Below are 14,978 nucleotides of genomic sequence, written 5' to 3'. Positions count from 1 at the left end.
GGGTGCATGGCTCCAGTAGTGATGGGGGCTCTCGGGGCAGTAACCCCCATGCTGGGTGCATGGCTCCAGCAGTGATCGGGGTTCTAGGGGAAGTAACCACTTACTGACGTCGGAATTCTGTATTTCTGTGGGGGTTTTCTCGATGTGCACGTTGTAAAAGTCACGACACATCCGTCTAAAATAACTGTACTTTGGTGCAGCAAAGATATTTTACCATTCCAGGCGAGGGTTGTGTGACGGATCTGGTCTGCACTGCCACCGGCAGCACTGACTGACGACAACAGACCAGCGCGGCAGAAATGGGAATTTACACATTTACATTCTGCTGCTGTTTGAGTCAACTGGTCCAACTGATTGGTGAAACATGTTGGACTTTAAAACACAGTAAATATTGGATTACTTTTTTAAATTAAATTAAATTAAATTAAATTAAATTATTTCTATAAAACCAGATCATAAAAGAAAGTTATAGGTGTAGCAAGGAAAGACAGAACCCAACGTGTCCCATCAGAGCAGAACTTTGGAGACAGAGGCAAGGAAAAAATTCCTTTTAACAGGCAGAAACCTTGGACAGAACCTAAGGCTCAGTGGACGGACATCTGTCTCGACAGCTGGGTTGAGAAGGAGAGAGAGAGAGAGAGGGAGAGCGAGAGAGAGCTGGCGTCAGGCCACATGTCAGGAGGTGTGGCATCAGCCTCCGACGATAAGTCGCTCCGGTGTCCAGAGGATTAGTGAGAGACGACCTCTCGCCTGGGCGGGCACGAGGGACCTCCCCTCTGCCCCTCTTCCTCTCACCCTCCTCACCCTCAGCTGCCGTTGCTCTCTTTCGTCTCCGCATGGAAAGCAAAGCGAGCTTTGCATTTGACTGTTTTAGTCGAGTTCACTTTAGATTTGACTCTCCTCCTCTGCGTGTGTTCTTGCAGCTTCTTCGTCTTCCTTCCTTTCATCGTCGCTGTTTTTGGCTTATTGGTGACGGCGGTCTGTTGCTCTGAAAGCAAACCGAGCCATGCTCCGACTTGACCCAAAACCAGACCGCCTCGTTTCGCTGGACCGTTTACCAATGCGGCATCCTTCCACCAAGTTATAGATAAAATAAATCTTTCCATAATAGCAATGTAAAAAGAATAAAAATATTTATAGATTTTACAAACCCTGAAATACATTTGTGATAATTAAGAGTTAACCGGACCCTACAGCGCCGGTGCCGGTAGCTTCCCGTTCTTTAGTTAAATGGACCCTACAGCGCCGGTGCCGGTAGCTTCCCGTTCTTTTGGAGTGGTAACCATTCACACCGTTGTTCACGCACCAGTGGAACCACCACTGGCAGTGGGTTCTCGAGAATACACGGGCCTGTGGGCTGCAGGGCTGGGGCTCAAACCCATGACCATGTGAGGACGACGCCCTACCACTGAGCCCCAGCCAAACGGCGTCGCTTATCCGTCCACTTCTGCTGAGGACACAGACGTAGTGCTGAGGACACAGTGCTGAGGACACAGTGCTGAGGACACACTGCTGAGGACGCAGTGCTGAGGACACAGTGCTGAGGACACACTGCTGAGGACGCAGTGCTGAGGACACAGTGCTGAGGACACAGTACTGAGGACACACTGCTGAGGACGCAGTGCTGAGGACACAGTGCTGAGGACACACTGCTGAGGACGCAGTGCTGAGGACACAGTGCTGAGGACACAGTGCTGAGGACACACTGCTGAGGACGCAGTGCTGAGGACACACTGCTGAGGACACAGTGCTGAGGACACACTGCTGAGGACGCAGTGCTGAGGACACACTGCTGAGGACACAGTGCTGAGGACACAGTGTTGAGGACACACTGCTGAGGACACAGTGCTGAGGACACAGTGCTGATGACACAGTGCTGAGGACACACTGCTGAGGACACAGTGCTGAGGACACAGTGCTGAGGACACAGTGCTGATGACACAGTGCTGAGGACACACTGCTGAGGACACAGTGCTGAGGACACAGTGCTGATGACACAGTGCTGAGGACACACTGCTGAGGACACAGTGCTGAGGACACAGTGTTGAGGACACAGTGCTGAGAACACAGTGCTGAGGACACAGTGCTGAGGACACAGTGCTGAGGACACACTGCTGAGGACACAGTGCTGAGGACACAGTACTGAGGACACACTGCTGAGGACACAGTGCTGAGGACACAGTGCTGAGGACACAGTGCTGAGGACACAGGGCTGAGGACGCAGTGCTATACTGAAGACAAGATGATCAAACACTCCATGCATTAAGACTAGGAGACACGTGCGAGCCAATCAGATGGCTCCTCCGCTGCCCATGCAGATCCACTTAGCGTCACTAAGCTGCTTACAGGTGAATGGAGGCAGCACTGAAAGCATTTCTTCACATTCATGTTGAACTAAACGATATTTCAAAGTGACATGACCTCAAGTTTAGTCCGAAGATAGAGCCTATTGACCCGGATTATCGAGGGCAGAGGTGCATTCTGGGTTTGAGAGTGATCCACGAAGCTGGGATGGAGACGTTCCGTAAGGTAACTGCTGCAACGAAGACGATGCTGAAAGCCGACTGTAGACTGGTGGAAATGATAGCAGCTACTGGTAATATGATATCAGGCATCTAACGTTCTAACAGCAACGTCTCACAATAGCATTTACACAATTTGACTTGATACACGTTGTGTGTATTTCATGTACACACAGGTGAGGACAATTGTCATAATTTTGGATACGAGGAAAGTCTTGATTTGAAAATATAATCTTAATACAAACCACAAAGCAAGCACGAGTCAAAACAGAGAATTAACTGGGAAAACCAAGCAGCGGAGCGGGAGAGCTGGGAATACAAGTACACACACACACACACACACGCCATTTGAGTTGAAGAGCAATGCAGGTAAACCCTAACCTCAGGGATTAACAGGCTCGAAGGAGACCCGGTGGTGCGACCGATGACAAGATAAGTTCATGCTTGAGGAAACTTGCTCACACAAGTATGTCGAGCCGAAGATGGACAGAACTCCAGAAGCACATTTCTCCTGTTCATCAACGCGTCAGGAATGACACTCCAGTCTCAGTCTCACTCGATTGGTAGAAGAGCACCCTCTGCTGATGTCCAGCGGCGTGACAGGCAAAGAGAGAGTCTGTTTTTCCTTTCTGAACTCACTGAATATCTTTCCAAATGCAGCTTGCGTTGAATAATGACACGGTGGAAACGATCACTGAAACGTCCTGCAGAAGGTTTTCACGTGCTCCAGACAGGTAGCAAAGCGCTTCAGCACCTCGCCCCGAGACAGCCACTGGACTCGATCACTATCTTGATAAAGAGATTCTTCTTTTAATTACATTGTAATAGATGGCGATCATCCACCGAAAAACAGCAATGCTGCCCCCAACAGGGCTGTAGGTCCTCATTGTGGTTGAGGAGAGGTCTGATATTCACTGTAAACCTGCGCAAGACCTTCCACTTGCCGCCCCCCTGTGTAAAAAAGGTGCTTGACAATTATATTTATTATGGCATTGAATGAGTTGATTAAATACTCATTAAATTATTTATTTTCTAAAGTCACAGGGAGCCACAACAGAAGGATGAAAGAGCCACATGCGGCTCCGGAGATGCAGGTTCCCGACCCCTGTTCTAGATGTAGATCTAGATTAGCAGTCTGCAACTTTTTTCCTGCCACAGACCGGTTTCATGCCAGGCAATTTTTCCGTGGACCGGGGGGACCGTAAATTTAACCACGAACCACAAGTTCTTGTCTTTTAATCTGGGGTTCTTGTCTTTAAATGCAGGGTTCTTGTCTTTTAATCTGGGGGTTCTTGTCTTTAAATGCAGGGTTCTTGTCTTTTAATCCGGGGTTCTTGTCTTTAAATGCAGGATTCTTGTCTTTAAATGCAGGGTTCTTGTCTTTAAATGCAGGGTTCTTGTCTTTTAATCCGGGGTTCTTGTCTTTTAATCTGGGGTTCTTGTCTTTAAATGCAGGGTTCTTGTCTTTTAATCCGGGGTTCTTGTCTTTTAATCCGGGGTTCTTGTCTTTTAATCCGGGGTTCTTGTATTTTAATCTGGGGTTCTTGTCTTTTAATCTGGGGTTCTTGTCTTTAAATGCAGGGTTCTTGTCTTTTAATCCGGGGTTCTTGTCTTTTAATCTGGGGTTCTTGTCTTTAAATGCAGGGTTCTTGTCTTTTAATCTGGGGTTCTTGTCTTTAAATGCAGGGTTCTTGTCTTTTAATCTGGGGTTCTTGTCTTTTAATCTGGGGTTCTTGTCTTTAAATGCAGGGTTCTTGTCTTTTAATCCGGGGTTCTTGTCTTTAAATGCAGGGTTCTTGTCTTTTAATCTGGGGTTCTTGTCTTTTAATCTGGGGTTCTTGTCTTTAAATGCAGGGTTCTTGTCTTTTAATCCGGGGTTCTTGTCTTTTAATCTGGGGTTCTTGTCTTTAAATGCAGGGTTCTTGTCTTTTAATCCGGGGTTCTTGTCTTTAAATGCAGGGTTCTTGTCTTTTAATCCGGGGTTCTTGTCTTTTAATCTGGGGTTCTTGTCTTTAAATGCAGGGTTCTTGTCTTTTAATCTGGGGTTCTTGTCTTTAAATGCAGGGTTCTTGTCTTTTAATCCGGGGTTCTTGTCTTTAAATGCAGGGTTCTTGTCTTTTAATCCGGGGTTCTTGTCTTTTAATCTGGGGTTCTTGTCTTTAAATGCAGGGTTCTTGTCTTTTAATCTGGGGTTCTTGTCTTTTAATCTGGGGTTCTTGTCTTTAAATGCAGGGTTCTTGTCTTTTAATCCGGGGTTCTTGTCTTTTAATCTGGGGTTCTTGTCTTTAAATGCAGGGTTCTTGTCTTTTAATCTGGGGTTCTTGTCTTTAAATGCAGGGTTCTTGTCTTTTAATCCGGGGTTCTTGTCTTTAAATGCAGGGTTCTTGTCTTTTAATCCGGGGTTCTTGTCTTTTAATCTGGGGTTCTTGTCTTTAAATGCAGGGTTCTTGTCTTTTAATCCGGGGTTCTTGTCTTTTAATCTGGGGTTCTTGTCTTTAAATGCAGGGTTCTTGTCTTTTAATCCGGGGTTCTTGTCTTTTAATCTGGGGTTCTTGTCTTTAAATGCAGGGTTCTTGTCTTTTAATCTGGGGTTCTTGTCTTTAAATGCAGGGTTCTTGTCTTTTAATCCGGGGTTCTTGTCTTTTAATCTGGGGGTTCTTGTCTTTAAATGCAGGGTTCTTGTCTTTTAATCCGGGGTTCTTGTCTTTAAATGCAGGATTCTTGTCTTTAAATGCAGGGTTCTTGTCTTTAAATGCAGGGTTCTTGTCTTTTAATCCGGGGTTCTTGTCTTTTAATCTGGGGTTCTTGTCTTTAAATGCAGGGTTCTTGTCTTTTAATCCGGGGTTCTTGTCTTTTAATCCGGGGTTCTTGTCTTTTAATCCGGGGTTCTTGTATTTTAATCTGGGGTTCTTGTCTTTTAATCTGGGGTTCTTGTCTTTAAATGCAGGGTTCTTGTCTTTTAATCCGGGGTTCTTGTCTTTTAATCTGGGGTTCTTGTCTTTAAATGCAGGGTTCTTGTCTTTTAATCTGGGGTTCTTGTCTTTAAATGCAGGGTTCTTGTCTTTTAATCCGGGGTTCTTGTCTTTTAATCTGGGGTTCTTGTCTTTAAATGCAGGGTTCTTGTCTTTTAATCTGGGGTTCTTGTCTTTAAATGCAGGGTTCTTGTCTTTTAATCCGGGGTTCTTGTCTTTTAAAATCTGGGGTTCTTGTCTTTAAATGCAGGGTTCTTGTCTTTAAATGCAGGGTTCTTGTCTTTTAATCCGGGGTTCTTGGTCTCTGCATTGAAGCAGTTTTTAAGGCTTGGTGCATGATTGCTGGTATTCTCCTTCTTTCCTTGGAGGTCGTCGACTCCTCTTCTTCCTCCTCAGTTTAACTTCTCTCCTTTGTAAAGAAGTTCTCCAAAGACGTTTGTTTTTGACTGATTTTAGTTTAAAGGTTTATTTTTTTAGTAACGCATCACGTGACCGAGACAAGCGTCTTCACGTGTAACGATTTGCAGGTGAAAGTTACGTCAGAGAAAATCCAGTGGTTTTTCAAAATAAAACACGTCAGAGTCTAATAATCAATAAAACGGAAAATATATTGATTACGGTTGAAGACCCCTGATCCAGACAATCTGCACGTTGATCTAGAAGTCTTCACAACAATAACAATAACGACGACTCAGAGCTACAACGGGCTTTCAGGAATCTGAAAGTCTGTGTTTAGGAAAAGGAATCTGCGAGTGGAATGCTCTGGCTGTGGAGTCGTGACTGAGTATTACATATGTACAGTAGAAACAGAATATACATATGCTATATAAAACATTTTGACCACACAAAATGTTGGCCAAGTTGTCGGCCAACGGAGTTTCGTTGAGCGGCAGAGTCTTCGGAACGGAGCAACTACCGGCCGTACCGACTGTAGCGTCGTTGTTCCAAGTTCGGATACGAATTTCTGTTCCTCTGCTTTGACAACAGGTGACACCACAGCTGATGATGGCCGTCGGGACCGCTGTGATTGGCTCGTTCCAGTTTGGCTACAACACAGGTGTCATCAATGCACCACAGAATGTGAGTATGTATTCATTGTTTGTACTTTTACCTCGACGCTCTCTCACCCGATATTGAGCATGAGCCAAATCTGGTCATCACATCAGCTGACCAGTTGAACAGCTCAGCCCGGTTTACTTCAGCAGACTCCGTTCAAGTGTAGGCAGCACAGCTTTGAGTCAGCCATGTTTGGAGCAGCTTGTGAAGGTGGTTTGACAGAGGGAGGAGTTAATGCGACGTTCAGCAGGATGTTGGAGACGTTAAGGATTAGCGAGCTCAGGGCTAACGGGCGAGCTGTGCTTGCAGGTGGACAGCTGTCTAATCCATAGCCATTGTTTTGTGGTGAGCGAGTCCAGCATGATCCCAGACCCGTTTAATCCATGTTGTTCCTCCACTGAATATTACGCGTGGTGCCTGTTCACATGGGCGGACTCAGCTGATCAAATTGGCGAGTCTAACAGATTAGCTGCTTTGACCTGACTCCTCTTGCTGCTCAATCAGTAAGCCTCGTTTTAAACTACCCCAGCCCGGCCCCTGCGCTTCCCCCGGTATCTTCTCTGCCCCATGCGGAGGCCTTTCCCACTGCTCTCCCAGCCCCAGGGAGGCCTTGGAGCCGAGAGGCATCCTTACGCAGATCATTTGTGCTTCATTTTGTTCTACGCTTCCTTCTACTAGTCTGTCTGAAGCTGTTATCTGGACATTTATCAGAATGCTTCACCGGCCATGCCAGTGACTCCTCGAGGCTGAGGTCTGCCAGGGCAGGCGCTGAGAGAAACAGCAGCAAGGACACTAGCAACGACTCGAGTCCCTGGTCGTCCTCCCATCCCAACCCCACGGGGTGCTGCTTTGTGTTTTAGATTATCGAGAGCTTCTACAATGAGACGTGGACCGGCAGATTTTCAGAAGCCATCCCTCCGGCCACTTTAACAGCTCTGTGGTCTTTCTCTGTGGCCATCTTCTCTGTGGGAGGAATGCTGGGCTCCTTCTCGGTTGGCCTCTTCGTGAACCGCTTTGGCAGGTATGACTCCTTTTGATTACATGTTGATCAGACCTTCCTTTAAAAATAACAAGCACACTTTAATAAATGCTCTTATCTGTACAGGAAGAACTCCATGCTCATGGCCAATGTGCTCGTCTTAATTGCTGCAGCGTTTATGGGTTTTTCCAAGCTGGCTGCCTCCTTTGAGATGCTCATCATCGGACGCTTTGTCGTGGGTCTGTACTCCGGACTCTCCACTGGCTTTGTGCCTATTTACGTTGAAGAAATCTCTCCCACGTCCATCCGTGGAGCGTTAGGCACTCTGCATCAGCTTGGTGTCGTGATTGGCATTCTCATAGCTCAGGTGAGATTCTCCGACATGGACCGTAGTTGGGGTAGTACAGCCATTTAAGGCTTTACGCGGATGTGTTTGTGGTTCCAGTTAATAAAGCTGAAATAAAGCCCCGTTAGCCGACAAGACGACAAGACATTTCCCATGATTCCCACTTTTGGGTTGCTAATATTGTGCTTCATGTTGTGTAAACCAAACTCATTTTCTCCAAGGACCACATTAGCATTATGTTTGCCTTCCAAAGGCCAAATGTAGACTATAACACAGTAAGAAATGTGTACTATAAAATATTCAGTTTTGATATTACTTTTTTAAGAGGTTGAAACTTAAAAATTGTTAGGATTCTTCTCATTTACAGTATGGCTTTATCTCTAAGTATGAACCAAAGTTTGTGATGGGAATAAATTAGCACATCTAATAATGTAGAAAAGTTCCATTCAAATGCAATCATCACGCAGGAACAAAGATAATCGATACAAAATCAAAGCAAAACCAAAAAACCAACCGAAGTGCGGAAGATAAAGAACATTCCAGAGTCAATGCTGCGGAAAATACGTCACTTTCAGGATCAGCACTGGACAGCTCCAGATGTAGCCGGCTACATATGGAGCTGTCCAGTGCTGATCCTGATCCATATGTAGCCGACTACCTATGGAGCTGTCCATTGCTGAAGTTCAGATTCAGGATCAGCACTGGACAGCTCCATAGGTAGCCGGCTACCTATGGAGCTGTCCAGTGCTGATCCTAATCCATATGTAGCCGGCTACATATGGAGCTGTCCAGTGCTGATCCTGATCCATATGTATCCAGCTACCTATGGAGCTGTCCAGTGCTGATCCTGATCCATATGTCGCCGGGGTCAACATGTCAGCACATGCTGGAAAAAACAAAAAAGTTCAAATAACTTTCAATAGTCACCTCCAGCAGATTATTGATTTCCTGACTGCAGCGTGTTGCTATTGTTATTGACATGTTGCTGAATGTTTCCGTTTGATCAGTTCAATACTTAAGTTATAAACATTGAATATTCAATTGTATAGTTGTAAAAATATATGGATAGATTATTGCTGTTATTATAACATAAATCCTTTCAATTGATCAGGTTAAGAAAACCACAGTACTCCATCGATCAATAATCAAACTTATTCAAGTAAATAATATTAAATAATAAATAAAGAAAAATAACATCCAACACAAGTTATGGCATTAAGATTCAAGATTCAAGATTCAAGATACTTTGTCATTGTGCGAACATAATAAAATCGTGAGAAGGTCCACGGCTTAAGGCACACATCATAACATAGTCAAATCAAAAACTAAATTCTCTCTCTTAAAGAAACAATATACCGTATTTTTTGGATTATACGTCGCTCCGGATTGTAGGTCGCACCAGCCAAAAAATGCATAATTAAGAAGAAAAAAACATATATAGGTCGCACTGGAGGATAAGTCGCATTTTTGGGGAAAATTTATTTGATAAAATCCAACACCAAACAACATATAGCACAAAGAACATGCTAACACGTTTACCAAAATATCAGGTTTTACTCCGAATCACGAAATCCAAGGAAATCTTCATCCTCGGTGTCACTTTTGAACAACTCCCCCAACTCGGCAGGTAGACAAGACGCCGCTTCCTCTTCTACGTCGCTTACATCAGACTCGTCGTCAGTTGCAGTTCCAATTATTCCAGCCTTTCTGAATCCCGACAGGATGGTTGCGGTTGTCACTGAAGCCCATGCTTTGTCGATCCATTCAATGACTTCCAGGAAAGTTGCATGGCGCATTCTCCCGGTTGCCGTGAAGCTGTGCTCTCCATCCGTCATCCACTGCTCCCACAGGTTACGCAAAACTGACTTAAAGCTCCTATTCACGGAGATATCAAGTGGCTGGAGTATTTTGGTTAAGCCTCCAGGGATGATGGCAGGTATGGAGTTGAAAACTTTTAATTTATTTTTTAACTGTGGTGTGATGTGCGCTCTCATGCTATCCATCACAAGTGCTCTAAAGAAGCCATCCGGTCGCTTATTGTAGCACTTTGTAAGCCACAAGTTCATCATTTCTTGATCAATCCACCCTTTCTCGTTCACGTCGACTGCAACTGAGGAGGATTGGATTTTTGGCATGGTTTTTCGTTTGAAAATGACCATCGGTGGCAGTTTAGATCCGTCTCCACAACATGCCAGCACCACTGTGAAGTGTGATCTCTCATGACCAGTTGTAACGATACTCACACTTTTTTGCCCTTTCTCTGCAACACTTCGGCCCATGGGGATGTCAAAAGTGAGGGGGACCTCGTCCATGTTAATACTATGATCCGGTGTCACGTTGTGATCACTTACATGCTTTTCAATGAACGCGCGGAAACTGTCAACCTTGGCTTGGAAGTCCGCTGGCAGTTTTTGGGACAGTGTCGTCCTTGCTCTGATAGAGAGGCGTTTGCGTTGCATGAAGCGGTAACACCAAGAAGGTCCTCCCGCAAAGCCGTTTATATTCACCTCCCTGGCAACCACCTGGGCATGGAGACGCAACTGCACCGTTGACAAACCTCTCCCAGCAGCACGTTGTTCAAGCACCCATGCGTGAACTCGTTCCTCCAACTGCGGCCACCTAGCTTGTTGCCCGCGATTAGCTTTCTTTGTTTTCTTCATTTCAGTAAGCGTAACCTCCGCTTTTCGCCAGTCCCTTACAAGTTTTTCGCTCACTCCAAACTTTCTTTCTGCTGCTCGATTGCCGTTTTCGGCTCCATATTTCACTATCTGAAGCTTGTAAGCCGCGGAATATGACTTTCTTTTCGGCGCCATTTTCATTCAGCCCTTCTAATTTGTGTTTTTAGATAACAGGTGTGACAGATAACTCTGAACCTCCAGAAACCGCGACAGATTCTGACGGGTCACAGAGTTCCCTGTAACACCTGTTATAGAAATGTGTAGGCTACTGTCTCTGCGCTCACAGATTTTGTAAAAAAAAAGCATATATAAGTCGCTCCGATTTATAAGTCGCACCCCCGACCAAACTATGAAAAAAGCCGCAACTTATAATCCGGAAAATACGGTATATATATACACACAGAGAGAGTGAGAATCACAGGCAGTAGTGCAAAATAGCAACAGCAGCAACAGGGCCGGCATAAAGTGTCCCAGATCACTACAAGGGAACGACTGCTTTCACAATAGAGTGGGCCAGCGGTAAGAACAATCTATCTATCTATCAGATATCTCTCTCTATCTGAATGATATCTAACCTGGATAAAGACCTGGGTCTGTTATCATGGTAACAACAATGGTCCCACAACTCGACATGACAGAAGTTGCTTTTACACTGCATGGCTAACGTTAGCACATTATCTCCCTTCCAGAGACCATGTCTTTTAGTTAGTTGATAGTCCTCCTTTGAGTTATCATCCCAGACTCTGTCACCTGACAGAGTGAACCCTCCAACAGGGAACCTCTATATTTGCAAGTTGACAAGGATTGTTTCCACTGACATGCACAACAGAGTATTGTCTGCATAGCAATACAAATGTACCCCTTAAATGTGGAAAAGAGACGACAAATATAACAAGAAGAACGGGTCTCAAACTGAGACCTGAGGTACACAATGTTCACATCAGAAAATATTGATCAAGTTATATCATTGAAAATGAATTGTGTTAAGTAAGACTTCACTCAAACCAAACAAGAGTCAGGCCAAACATGCCAAACAGACCAACAAACCAACCAATGGACGGGAGAAACGCAACCTCTATGCCATAAACAATTACTCAACTCACAAAATATAACGAACAGCAAGGAAGCGGAAAGTTCCTGTTTTCATTTGTAGATTTGAGGGCCTTCAATTTGGAATGAGGGAAACAGCAATGTTCCTGTTAATGTGATAATGAATTACAAAGAATATTATGTGCTTATACACTAAGTGTTTTGTGTGTATCCTGTAGGTCTTTGGGATAGAATCCATCCTGGGAAATGCCTCCCTGTGGCCTCTCCTGTTGGGTTTCACTCTGCTGCCAGCTGTGCTGCAGTCTGCCCTGCTGCCCTTCTGCCCTGAGAGCCCTCGGTACCTCCTTATCGACCGCAATGAGGAGAGCAAAGCTCGCAGCAGTGAGACACACATGCATTTTCAAAATACATAACCATATCAGACGAAAACACAACTGTTAATGATGTAACTTTGACAAGAAGTTACTGACCTGAGTGGGCATCAGGGACTAGTCTTTCTCGCATGCATATCCTGCTAAGCACACACGACAGCCTGTGTGGGATAGCGTTAAAGCTCCCATTTGACGATTGGACACAGTGAATGCAACTTGAAGTACTGTCTTCCAGTCTTAATCAAGGTGCGAGGCACCGATGACGTTAACGAAGACATGCAGGACATGAAGGAGGAGAGCGAGCAGATGATGAGGGAGAAGAAGGTGACCATAGCCGAGCTGTTCCGTTCCCCCAACTACCGCCAGCCTATCATTGTTGCCATCACAATGCAGCTCTCACAGCAGCTGTCTGGAATCAATGCTGTAAGTTAAAGAAATCAAACTCAACCATGGAACCAAATTCAACGCTCACACAGTACAGCCTGCAGAGGGACGAGCCAAATATAGTCTCCCACAACAGGAGGTATGAAATCTCTTGTTGAGATATATTTACGTGTTACTGTGGAGGCAGATTTGACCAACGATTCAGACGTCAGTGGGCTCCCACCAGGTACAGGTGCTTGTTTAATCCATATTATACATATACACGTGATTATTCTTTGCCAAAATTGAGGATTGAGTTGCAGACATGCCCTCCTGTAAATAAAGAACCTGCTGTTAAAGTAGTTTTAGTGACTTCAATTCCTAGTTTACGTCTTCAGTCTTAAGGCTGCAAAGCTCCCCACACACTAACCTAACCTTTAGGTAACTCGTCCCTGTGTGATGTCATCTTCAGGTGTTTTACTACTCGACTGGTATCTTTGAGCGAACAGGAGTGTCCCAACCTGTCTATGCAACCATTGGTGCTGGAGTGGTCAACACCATCTTCACTGTGGTTTCTGTACGTCCCAGAAGAACCATTGCGCTCAGGCGCTGAACTCCTGTAGCATCTCCCCAGTCTGTAGTGGTAACGTACTTCCTGTCCCTCTTTACAGTTGTTTTTGGTCGAGCGTATGGGGAGGAGACCGCTTCACCTCATTGGTTTGATGGGGATGGCTGTTTCAGCTGTATTTCTAACTGTTGCCATGGTGTTGCTGGTAAGTCCTTGAGGTCACCTTTCCTTAAACCCTTGTGTCTTTTTAAATTAAGGACATTGCCATATTTAATGGTGGCCTTTGTTTCTTAGGACCAGCTCAAGTGGATGTCCTATGTCAGCATTTTGGCCATTTTCAGTTTTGTAGCCTTTTTTGAAATTGGCCCGGGCCCCATCCCTTGGTTCATTGTGGCCGAGCTCTTCAGCCAGGGGCCTCGACCTGCTGCCATCGCAGTTGCTGGTTTCTCCAACTGGTCTGCAAACTTCGTAGTTGGGATGTGCTTCCAGTATGTTGAGGTGAACAGCTTTAACTAAAGCTCAATGGGTAATGTATGTACCTTTGTTTGTTCAGAATTGCTTTTAACCAAGACTTTCAAACAAACAACTGGCTGCATGCTTACACAACAAAGGGATTGCATAACACACACTCTTATTGATTAATAGATTACGTTAAATCCCAATAGAGCACACCACATATATCGCACAATGGACATTCCAATACTTGTTAGGCAATGATAGGATTTCAAGGGAGGGGGGCAGCGGAACTATTACAGGGAAGATCTGGGGAATTTGTTTTGTTCGGCTCGTGGAACAAACAAGAGACAGCTGTCGAACCTCAGCGCTGATTTCCTCCCCAACTTGTACCTGAATTGTATTTAGCAAAGGTTTGAACGTTCTCTTCATTGACCATAAACCTCTGACAGAGATGAAAGAACCGAGTAGAGTAAGGAACCCTCTAACGTGGCAATGTCTAGGCCCTTCTCTTATGTTTAAATGCGTTGTTTTGGTGTTTTTAGCCATGCATCAGGAACACCTTGTCAAATGAGATGAAGGATTTATTTCCTAGTGGAGGCCAACGCCTCTCCCTTGTGTGGACCAGCTAGGACATTTGCTGGTCATAAGAAGCCTGGATTCCGAGCTCACAGGAAAAGACACGGCCCTTTTCAAGCCCACCCTGTTGGCAGAGGCTTTGGGCTTTATTCTTTCAGCAACTTTTTATGCCGTGGCTTTAACCCATCATTTTAAAGAAGTGATATTCTGTTTTTGATGTCCCTGCAGCAACTCTGTGGCCCTTATGTCTTCGTCATCTTCACCGTTCTGCTACTTGGCTTCTTCGTCTTCACCTACTTCAAGGTGCCAGAGACCAAGGGCCGCACCTTCGACGAGATCGCGGCAGGGTTCCGCCAGGCGGCTGGTCAGGGTGCTGACAAGTACTCTGCCCCTGAAGAGTTCAACACCCTGAGGGGGGATGACCCCAACTTGTGAACTCTGCCATCCACGCGTTCGGTCACGTGGAACACGGCTATGATTAGGATACAGTCAATATCTCATAATATTGCTAGTGTTGGTGTTGCAGACGAGGTTTAGTCTTCCCAAGGACCAAATATGCTGCGGTGACAAGCTCTTATTCCAACTCTTGAACATTCATGACTTTTTAAAAGCTAATGTGGGAAGAACATTGTAATTTTTGTTCCAAATCTGCCGTACCCACGATTACGTAAAACCCCTAACCGAAGGGCTGATGCTAATGAAACATTTCTAGCTAGCCCTGAGATGAACTACAGAGTCTTCTCTAGGCTGAGGCCGTGCCGTCGGGGAGACCATTCCCAGCACTGATCGCCGCCTGAAGTTCAAATAAAGTGTATAAACTGACTGCGTGCGTGAGTGTAATAACAGAAAGCCGTCAAGCTATAATTCTAAACTCGGAACTGCAAATCCAATGTGAAAAAATAAAATGTTCCAGTTTGAAGATAATGAAGTTCTTAAATTATCTATAGTTTTTCACTGCTGTGCAAAAGAACAAATAATGATGCAGAACTAGACAGTACATGAATGTGTAATGTTGACACAGTAGTAGCTCAATTACCCTCA

General features: G+C 45.1%; 1 protein-coding gene across 3 annotated transcripts; it reads left to right on the top strand.

Annotated features, from left to right (window-relative positions):
- The first annotated feature begins 644 nt into the window (after nucleotides 1-644).
- LOC137902600 (solute carrier family 2, facilitated glucose transporter member 1-like) lies at nucleotides 645-14,372 on the top strand. 3 transcript variants are annotated; one of them, XM_068746702.1, is made up of 10 exons: nucleotides 645-656; nucleotides 6,482-6,574; nucleotides 7,411-7,571; nucleotides 7,656-7,896; nucleotides 11,822-11,984; nucleotides 12,210-12,397; nucleotides 12,810-12,914; nucleotides 13,009-13,110; nucleotides 13,200-13,403; nucleotides 14,166-14,372. In XM_068746702.1, the coding sequence occupies exons 2-10, from the start codon at nucleotides 6,497-6,499 to the stop codon at nucleotides 14,370-14,372; spliced, it is 1,449 nt and encodes a 482-aa protein (XP_068602803.1). In that variant the 5' UTR covers nucleotides 645-656; nucleotides 6,482-6,496. The 3 variants fall into 3 exon arrangements, with proteins under 3 accessions (XP_068602803.1, XP_068602795.1, XP_068602811.1); XM_068746694.1 differs by lacking the exon at nucleotides 645-656 and adding an exon at nucleotides 2,512-2,529; XM_068746710.1 differs by lacking the exon at nucleotides 645-656 and adding an exon at nucleotides 3,253-3,264.
- The last annotated feature ends 606 nt before the right edge of the window (nucleotides 14,373-14,978 follow it).

The sequence above is a fragment of the Brachionichthys hirsutus genome, chromosome 2 (assembly GCF_040956055.1).
Source record: "Brachionichthys hirsutus isolate HB-005 chromosome 2, CSIRO-AGI_Bhir_v1, whole genome shotgun sequence".
Classification (NCBI taxonomy): Eukaryota; Metazoa; Chordata; class Actinopteri; order Lophiiformes; family Brachionichthyidae; genus Brachionichthys; species Brachionichthys hirsutus.
Note: the sequence above shows the minus strand (reverse complement) of the source record. Positions and strands in the feature narration are given on the sequence as shown.

Bases quoted from the DNA above. Each gene is read 5' to 3' on its own strand.
- LOC137902600 (XM_068746694.1), top strand. The intron at 6,575-7,410 runs GTGAGTATGTAT...TTTGTGTTTTAG, and splicing joins TCATCAATGCACCACAGAAT to ATTATCGAGAGCTTCTACAA. The intron at 7,572-7,655 runs GTATGACTCCTT...TTATCTGTACAG, and splicing joins TTCGTGAACCGCTTTGGCAG to GAAGAACTCCATGCTCATGG.